The sequence below is a fragment of the Austrofundulus limnaeus genome, unplaced genomic scaffold, assembly GCF_001266775.1.
Source record: "Austrofundulus limnaeus strain Quisiro unplaced genomic scaffold, Austrofundulus_limnaeus-1.0 Scaffold28, whole genome shotgun sequence".
NCBI lineage: Eukaryota > Metazoa > Chordata > Actinopteri > Cyprinodontiformes > Rivulidae > Austrofundulus > Austrofundulus limnaeus.
This window is the reverse complement of record NW_013952430.1, coordinates 1,843,755-1,853,887: the sequence shown is the minus strand read 5'-3', so window position 1 is coordinate 1,853,887 and position 10,133 is coordinate 1,843,755. Positions and strand designations below refer to the sequence as shown.

General features: G+C 37.2%; 1 protein-coding gene across 30 annotated transcripts in view; it reads left to right on the top strand.

Moving 5' to 3' along the window:
- Window positions 1-10,133, top strand: part of kcnma1a (potassium large conductance calcium-activated channel, subfamily M, alpha member 1a) — a 178,949-nt gene that overhangs the window by 101,778 nt on the left and 67,038 nt on the right. For all 30 annotated transcript variants that reach the window (XM_014005060.1, XM_014005059.1, XM_014005089.1 and 27 more), the window contains 2 exons: window positions 3,306-3,399; window positions 3,994-4,105. In XM_014005060.1, coding sequence (XP_013860514.1) covers window positions 3,306-3,399; window positions 3,994-4,105 — 206 coding nt within the window. The remainder of the gene's footprint in view (window positions 1-3,305; window positions 3,400-3,993; window positions 4,106-10,133) is intronic.

The following is a 10,133-nucleotide window of genomic DNA, read 5'->3' as shown; positions in this document are numbered from 1 at the left end:
TTTAATAAGTGTATGAAGAACTGATTTCTGATCAGAAACTGCAAAGCGTAGCCATCTAAAAATAAGTTAAAACTACTAGATTAGACCCTTATTCTTTTCAAATAAATAATAATTAATAATCTGCAGTTTGACAGTTGCACTTGGTAAGACTTCTTGAAGTAGATTAACAAGATTAATAATGAACATATTCTGATCTTGTTTAGTATTTCGGTCTAAAAGCAAGATCAAAACTACCTTTTAGCTGATATAAGATTGTAAAACTTGGTTAGAGGAACATTTTTCTGCAGTAAAATGACTGCTGCTCATAAACATTAACAGATTAAATAAGCTTCGCTTTAAAACTGGTCGGGACCAGGTTAGTTTCAGAGCACTTGTTACCACAGAAACATAAGTGCTTCGTAGCTCATGCAACCGATTCAAGGCTTAATTAATTCAGGTTTACACCAAACTCCCGGGTTAATCCCTTGTCCTAGTTTCATGCAATAGGCCTCAGGAGCCTCCATATCTCTGGATTGTTTTATTTTATTTGTATTTTTCTAAACAATGACAAGCCAGAATGAAATACAAAGGAAATACATCTTGTATTTTTAAAATGTAAGGAGTAGAAGTTAAAAGTTGGCTGAAAATTAAGTACTCTGATAAAGTATAAATAATCAAAATTTATATTTAAGTAAAGTAACAAAGTGGTTGTATTTTCATTACTTGACACCTCTGATTAAACATATACCTTAACATCAATCATAGGAAAGTCTTTTATAGTTTTTTACAAAGTTTAGATTGAAACTACTGTGCTGTCTTATAATTCTGTGGACCTCACAGACTTGTGCCGCCATGTTCTCTTTGTGTTACCAAGATTGCTTTAGGTCACACGACTGTAGATTAGCCGTTATTCAGAAATAGGCCAGAGCTGGGCCCAAGGGGAAATACAACAGTGACCACTCCAAATGGTATCTTCAGTATGCACCATCTGTGTGTGCATGTGTGTGTGTAGATATGGGTATTTTTGCTTATATATCGTGCACAAGTGTGTATTTGCATTTGCATGTATGTGGATGAATGAACTTGTATAAAAGTTTGGGAGCATCTGCTAGCTTCGTATGTATTAAAAGAAGCCATGAGTGCTGTGTGTAGATGCATGTGGGGCATCTTTGAAACTGATGGCTGTTTTTACAAAAATATAAAGGGGTATAAAATTTTGTGTGTGCTTAGGCTGTTTGTATGAATCTTAAAAGAATCATGCATACACGGGGATGCTGCTGGTGTCAAGATAATTGAGCATCTTCTCTCATATTAAACTTCCCATCTCCTGAGGAATGATATGCATGAAAACATCTTTCTGAAAACACAACAAAAAGAAAAATTACAATTTCTTAAAACAAAATAATATTTTTGTTTAAAGCAATGGTTGTATAACTTGACAGACTTTGTTCCACCAGTAGGTAAAAACGGTGCAGTTTCTGCCTTTGTACGTTTCCAGACACTACCGGGGGCTTTTTTTTTTTAAATCGGTGTCAGACTACTTCTTCCCGTTCTTACTTTTAGCTTGACACACTTACAAAATATTTAAAATGTCAAAAAGTTTTTAAGGAATTTCAGGGGTGACTGTTGGGGTTCAAGTCATTCTGATGTGGAGAAACAAACCTTTCTGTCATCCTAAAGTTCACACCAGTCCCTGGGATATGCTCAAGTCTGGCCATTCAGTGATGGAATGGAAGGCGGATCATCTTCTTAAGCATTTTTTTTAAATCTCCACTTGCAGTCATCCATTCTAATGAAGCATTGTGTGATAAGATGTGATATTAATTGAGAGATTTTAAAGCCTCACTTCTCCCCTCTTCTAGAAGATGTCTTAAAGTGTCAGAGGTCACCAATAAAATTTGCTCAAGGCCAGATTTTTTTAAGCAGGCCAGTCTTTGATTAGTCATGCCTTTGATTACTAAGGCCTTTCCTTTTTAAACATGTTTTATTTAGTAATTCATTTCTGCTGTTAAAATATGAACAAAACATCTAATTATGTTATAAAAAGATTACACTTGCAACACTATCTTAAACATTGAATAGATGTCAGCATTTAGCTGAGATTGGTTAGTAAAAAAGGTTTTGTTTTTAAGACTTGTGTTTACTGTGGTTCAGAGTCTAAGTAAGGCCTCATCACACACTAAAACCCAACCATCCATAACCGTTTCTGAGCTGTGCTGTAACTGACTCCTGTATTGGATTATGTAGGATTTATTTAAAATTTGATACTTCCCAGGCTGGATGGAATTAGCTTTTGGGCTGTATGTAGCCTGGGAGCTGTCAGTTGATTGTTTTTGCTTTTTATATTTTCACTGATATTATGGAAAAATGTGCTTTGCCATTGTGGATGGCATACAAAATTGTAGAAAACACAGAAGATTTTCGTTATTAGAGAAGTTCATAGGTAGTTATATGAAGCCTAAGTGTTTTATTTAAAAAAACACTAGATGCTCACATGTGAATTGCCTCAACTCAAAAACATTTTTAGTACATCCCCAAGACATCTGTGACCAGATTGTGTAAGACCATTTTTTGTATCATTACGGTGTGCTGAAGAAGTTCTAATGTTGTTGGACTTACCCACATGAAACACCAAACTTCAGACACCAACCATGAAAACCACCAGACCTAACCTCAGCACCAGCCAGGTGTTGTACTACTCTCAACATAGGCAGCCATACTGTACCATTCCCACAGTGGTATTTTCTCATTACACTAGAGCACAATTCTTAAAGCCCACAACCAAGTGATAAATGGGAATGGTCACAAACTGCTTATTGCTTTTATTGAGGACTCTAACTTACTTATGGTTAATCATCTCTCTCTCAAAACAAAGATGGATTATATGACAAACCAGAAAAATCACAACTCATATATCACCCTCTGCCCCCTTCTTTTAAAGCAACAATGTCTCACTATTGCATTCTCTTTAACTGTTGAAATATCTGGATTTGACAGATGCTGAATAATTCATCCATGCTGAAAGAACTGTCACATCAAAGAAACACTGAGTTTTAGTTCTTTTGCAGCTGTTTCATCTGCATGTGATTGACTCTGCAGTAGTCTTTCATCTGACTGCAAGAACTCATACGACTCAGTAGAGGAAGTATGGGAATCATTAAAACCATTACTAAACTGACAATGAATTGTAATTGTAATTTTCCTTTTTAAATTTAACCTCTGATCAAATATGGATGATTCTATAGAAGCATTTTGAGTGGTGTATCAGTTTATAAGCATTTTTTATTGTAATATTCTAATTTTCTCCTTCTTAATCTGTGTTTCAGTCCTATAGAGTCCTGCCAGAACTTCTACAAAGATTTTACGCTACAGATCGACATGGCCTTCAATGTCTTCTTCCTCCTATACTTTGGCTTGCGGGTAAGCTGGCAAATATGCATGCATGCTTACACCAGCATACCTGCATACTCTCACACATACAGCCTGCAGCGTAGAAATAGTTCTGAATACAATAGCAATATGCATGCAGCAATGCTGCCATTGTTTTACACAAAATCTTCAACATTTTTTTTAAATCAAACCCAGATAATGATTTATTTTTATTTACAGATTTAGTCAAAAATGCCTTTTTTCAGGACAACTAACAACAAATGCAAACACCCAGCCTGGATCATCTATAATGCACAGAATGCCTTTTGTTTACCTGGCACTGTAATAATAATGTTGCCATCATGCCTGTCATGCCACAGCAGCAATCCAGTGGTGCAAATGTAAGCTTGACATCTTGAATGAATATACAAATAAACTCATAAGCTGCTTACGCCACCATTTGTTATCATGAATCAGCAAGTCGGGGGAATCTTTTGTCATTTTAAACAGTCTGTCAGCACTGTCATAGGCACAGCAGTTTAAAATGAAAATCTGTGATGGGGGATTTGTGTAAAATAATAACAATAATAATAATAAAAACTTAGTTGTCATGTTTAGTGCTATTCTTGTCTCTCATTTTTTTAGTTTATCGCAGCCAATGACAAGCTGTGGTTCTGGCTGGAGGTCAACTCTGTGGTCGACTTCTTCACAGTTCCTCCTGTGTTTGTCTCTGTCTACTTAAACAGAAGCTGGCTTGGTAAGTTTCATGATCCCATTCAGATGTATCTCACTCTTTGCTTCATCAGTCAGTTTCATCTCTCGCTAGCTATATTTACATGGACATAAGTAATCAGAATAAACGACCAATTGGAACAAAAATGTTTAATGTAAATACCATAATCAGAATATTCTGATCTGATTCAGCTCGATTGGAATGAATTTGCAATCTGAATGAAAGGGGTGGTTTATGCTCACTGATAATCTGAACGGCATACACGTAAACACAAATCACATTTCTGATCACATTATTCTGGTTGTGGAAAACTGTTCTGACTGCAAGGGTGCCCTGTGTCCGCCTGACATATTTCCACCCGGCTAGACGCTAATGTGTCGGGGAAGCACAACTGGTTGGTTAGCAATACAACATTTCTATTAGAAACTTTGAAAGAGCTCAAAATGACCAAATGCCTTGATGTTTGAAAGTGTAGGAACACAGAGTTATTTAGAGAAGTACATGTAAAGCCGGACAAAGAATGCCGAATGTTTGTTTATGTTCATTATGGAAGTAAAACTTGTGTTTTTTACACATTGGATAGTTTAATCTGAATGCGTTTCAACCTGATCAAAGAATCGTGTGCGTTAACCTGGCAGCTAATAATAAACACTGCTGTGTCACTTAGAGCGCTGACACTCCTGATTTTTTCCATTTCTTTTTCGCACTTTCTCAACACATAGCACTCCTTCTTTTAAAGCACCATCTTTCCCTCTGCCTCCCAGTTCCTCATCTGTCTCTCCCCTTAGTGGGAGCATGTCTCTGAGGTCCTGTTGCTTGAGGCTGCACTCAACTTTCCCTCATCATTAGAAGTGACAGGGCTAGGTTCCTCTGATGTTTCAGGCAACACAGGCACAGCAGAGTGAATGGACTAATGGGAGTGAAAGAATGGGGTTGTGGCTCCACGTGTGTGTGTGTGTTTGTGCTTTCGATTCATTAGTAATTGCTGCGTTGAAGCGCTGCACCTGCAATACCTCACAGCAGTCAATAACTATCATCTAAATGTGACCCATTCATACCCACACACACACAAATGCACATGCAGAAGCATGTGCAATCCCGGTATACACTCATGCACTCACTCATGCTTGAGCAGACTGGAAAACACCCTAACCTGCATTACATAACGACCTACTTTTCCCACTGTGTTCAGAGATCTGTGACCTAAATTATACTGCAGTAAAAAAAAAAAAGAGTTTCTTTGTAAGTGTTTTCTTTTTGTGGGCATTGCCTCTTCTGCTCTACAAAAGCACATTGATAAAACCCTGCGCTGCTTATATTTATGTTGTGTTTTAGAACGTCGTTGGAGCTCTAAGCCTGAAGACAGAATGTCAGAGTATAACACTGGGATAAATTTTGTTTAAGTGTGAGACTGAGCAGGCACAATGCAAAGAATAAATGAACAAATAAATGAACTTTTCAAGTTCTTTTGAAATATTGTTCTAATTTTTTAAGCATTTGTTGTTTTAATCCTAAATGTGTCTTCAAGACAGGACTGATGGGTGCAGTTTTCAGCTATTTTTCCAGAGTTCCCCATATGTCTACGCCGTGATTACTCATTTAGTCAGTGAAACAAGAGAAAATGCAGACAAACAAGTTTTTGCTAAAGCTCAGTTAAATTTTTTTCCCCTGTGTGATTGTTACATGTATTATGATTAAATTTTGTTGAGTAAATACTTCATTATCATTGGTAATTTTGAAAGATTTGAATGATTTATTAAGGCTATTTTACAAGGGGACATCTTAAGTTAAAAATATACAAGAAATGACACGTGTTAATTGAAGTGCATTAATTGAGGCCACTAAAACATATAGGACACATCAACATACAAAAGCACAGATCAGCATTAAAAATATTAGCCCAATATATTTTCTTCTGTTTTACCAGAACAACCTCTTAAGCAATTGTTTTACTTTTGTCTTTTAAAGGCAATATTTTGGGTCATATCTCCAGACATTTCCCAAACTCAGAGATTCTTTTTTGTTCTTTCTTTTCTTAGTTTCATGAAATGGTGCTACAACTAAAGGAGAGAAGAAGAACTGTCAATAAGAGCATGTGATGAGAGCTGCTAAGGGAACTTAGATAACCTAGTAAAGGAGTGAATACTAACATGTTTTTTTCTGTGACTGTCAATGCTTCAAAAAAGGGGAGTGTTGAGGAAAACTGCTGAATGCCGTGGCATAGAGCAGTGGTTCCCAACCTAGTTCCGTCAAAGCCCACCGTTTTTACTTCCAAGTCAAACTGAGCACCCCCCATCCCCTTTCCCAAACACACAATCAACCTTTATCTCTTCAATATAATAATAAAAGAGCAAAGTGGGTAGTTACAAGCTATTATTTGGAAATAAAAATAAAGAAGAAGAACTGAGGTACACTGAGTTTGTGATTTCTCTTATACAAACAATAATTGATATTTTTCACAACCTTGGAGCAGACAGGGTTATGGGCCACCCCTGTGCTCTCTGCTGCTCCCCCAGGGGGGATGGGCCCCACATGTTGGGAACTACTGGCATAGAATGTCGGTCTGTGACCAGCCACAGCCAGTGAGGGGGTCATTATTGAACATAAAATGAGGGCATACTTTATTATTTGCTTCATATGCTGCTTATGGGTTTTGCCTTTTAACACTTAGAAATAAAGTTTTACGTTAATAAACAGGTAAAAGTATAGAAAAGGGTCCTATACAGAGGTTATCCTCCAATCAGACAATTGCAGATTCCATCCCTAAATCCCACAGCAAGTCTAAGTATATTTGGACAAGACACTGCTTTTTATTTGCTCATTGATGTATAAGTAAGAATATGTAAGTGCTGCATTTAAAGTGTGCAAACTACAGAATAAAAAAGTCTGTGTCAGTGTGTGTGAAATTGAGTAAGGTTATAAGGTGCAATATAAGAGCAGAACATTAACCAGAGCTCCCCTTTGCATGACTTAATCTATTGCTAAGTGGTGGTGTTTTTGTCCACACGTTAAAGGCTACATGATTTGCTGCAAAACCTCGGTTATAAAATTAACAGTGTGTAGATGTGCAGTGGGAAGTGGTGTACCCTAACAGGCTGGTGATGGCTCTCAGAATACCAATGGTGTGCTGAAAGTGTTAGTATTCAGATTCTGTCAAGGACAGGAATAATAAATAGTTGCCTACAATCTGAATTAACAAGGGAATTAGGCCATGTTGTGTGTGAAAAATAAGCACAACTAATTTGTGTAAGGGTCAGAATAAAAAAGATCAAATGCTCTGAGATGGACACCTTGAAGCTTCTCTTATGAATAACATCACTACTTTCTCTTCATGTACTTCCACTAGGAAGCCAGAGAGTTTTTAATGGTTTAATCTATAATGAGTGCTACTTTCATTTAGTTAAGTATGGTCTCTTAGCAGTCTTTGTTGGAGAAGTCAGGGTGGTTGTTAAGAGTGTGTATTGTGCTCTTATTTCCCCAAGGATTATTCTTTCCATTCACCATAAGGGAACACATACATCAGTTAAATATATCATAATTAATGTACTTCCCTTTAAGCTGCATGTGAAGACCACTGAAGGTCTGTTAGTTTAAGGATCTCTAATCAGAGTTCTGCCCACTTTAATATGGTAAATTGTTTACCTTTGCACCCAATTAGTGGTGTTTTATTATTGTATTGCAGATCATTTTCCTTCTGCTTTTACTAAATGGTAATTACTTAAGAGAATACTGATTTAAGGCTCATGCCAGAGAACGTTTGGAGTTTTTCTTAAGAATAAAAGATATAATCAGGCTAAAAGCTTTATTTGTGCTACAAACATCTCATATCACAGAAAACCACAAGGTTATATTTTGACAATAAATTGCCCTATTAGTTTATTCAAAAGCATTTTTACAATCTTAATTAATCTTCATTTATTCAGTTGTAAACTGGTGAAAACCCAAGTGCTGTTGGTACTGAGATACATTATGATATTGTGTGGAGGCCAGCAGGCACAGACATTTATTCCAACCTGCTACTGCCTCCTAGTGGTGCTACGAGGTTGTTCTTGTATTTGGCAGCTGAAAGAGGCTTATGCACCTGACATGAGTGCATGTGTTTTATTTGATCCAAAATCCTTTGGCAGGAAATCTTCCCTCAAGGAAAAAAAAAAGAATCACAGGGAAAGAAAATACCTCATACACTCATGCTGTATCTCTCATAATGCATTAGATGCTGCATTACCATATAAGGGAGTAAGTTCTGAACACAAAGTAACAAAACGGTGTGGTGGGAGTTAACGCTGATATGTGTGCTTTTGAGCTTTGTGAATGAGATGTGAACCAGTGTGTTAGAGCGTGTTAAAAGCATCATATAATCTAACCCTGGCTGGGCTGACTGTCAGCATTATCCCGGATGAAGCATCCCAGACAGCTGATTGATAAAAGGTCCCTGCCAGAACATGTGACAGAGGCCGTGCTGTGGCTCGCAAAGCCTCAATGAAGTAAGAGTTGGCACAGACTGTTAAACCCTTTTTGAATGAGCATCTGATGAGCCGACACGTGTGTGAGATGGTTGGGTGTGTGTGTGTGTGTGCAGGAGGATTTTGGTGTGTGCTGAAAAAAAACCAAACAAACAAACACATGCGTAACGGTTGAGAATGTCCTTGTTTTTATGTAAACACAAGTTTAAGGTGGCTCAATTGGTAGAGCTGATGCTTCTCAGCAAGAAGGTTTCTGGCTCAGGGACCTTTCTGGGTAGAGTTTGCATGTTCTCTCTGTGCATGTGTGGGCTCTCTTCGGGTACTCCGACTTCCTCCCACAGACCAAAAACATGACTGTTAGGTTGACTGGAAACTCTAATTTGTCCCTAGGTGTGACTGAGATAGTGAATTGTTGTTTGATGGACTTGTGAACTGTCCAGGGTGTACCCCGCCCCTTGCAGTGACTGCTGGATATGGGCATCAGTGACCCCTGTGACCCTGAAAGGAAGATGCTGGTATAGATGAGAGAAGTTAAAGTATTTTTTTTCCAGATAATTGCTATTTTTTTAAGAGGACTTTTCTTAGCCCCCTCCACTATGGCCGCCTGAATTTCAGGATAAAATGTCATCCCCGACAAAAGACTTAAACACTTTGATATTTCTCACATCTTTTAGGTTGAAGTTTGCAGTGCACTGAATAATTATCCCAACCTTTTTTTATTCCTTTATGTCTCAGTCAGCTCAGCTTTTTTCTTTAATATACAGTGGCTGACAAATTTATAAACTTTAAGTAAAATTGTAAAATGTAAAATTCGAACTCAGCCTAAGAGTGGGCCTCATCTGTATGATTTTGTTTGTATTAAACACAATAGGCACCAACCCAATTCAATTTATTCATAAAGGATAATAAAATCTGCATTATTTGTGCTTTTGCCACAATAGAAAATAAATAATTTTATGTTGATTTTATATAGTAAAAGTCGCAGTAATGTCACTGCACACGAGTAGATTTTTGTTTTACCGTTACCGATTATAATCCTCAACTTTATGCACTAACATTTAGTAGGAGCATTAGCAAAATATGTGAGGAACAACTGGAAAATTACTGAGTGGATCTACAACTAATTCACTTTTGAACCAAATATATAGTCACCACAACAAGCTATTTGACTTTAACTAAAATAAAAAAAATGGTTACAACCTAATCAATTTTATATATATGGAGCTAAAATTTGGTATGGTAGTAGCTGAGAGTCTTTCCTAAGATAAACACTGACTGGGAAGGAGCTTTGTTTAAAAATCTGCATGGGAAGTGTTGGTGGTTAAGCGTTGTTCTTTTAATACTAGCTTAATATCTGCAATGCAGGAATCCAGTGTTGTTTTAGAGATGCTGTGAACAGTGAATTAAGGATTACACTTTCTGTTCCAAATCTTTCACTGCCTTGAGAGAAAATCCCCAATTTAAATGCACCATCAGCTTTAGACAGTCCAGCTTCTACACTCCTACAGCAATGATGTCACTGAGTGTCGACAGTATTTGTTTTACACACACACACACACACACACACACACACACACACACACACACAC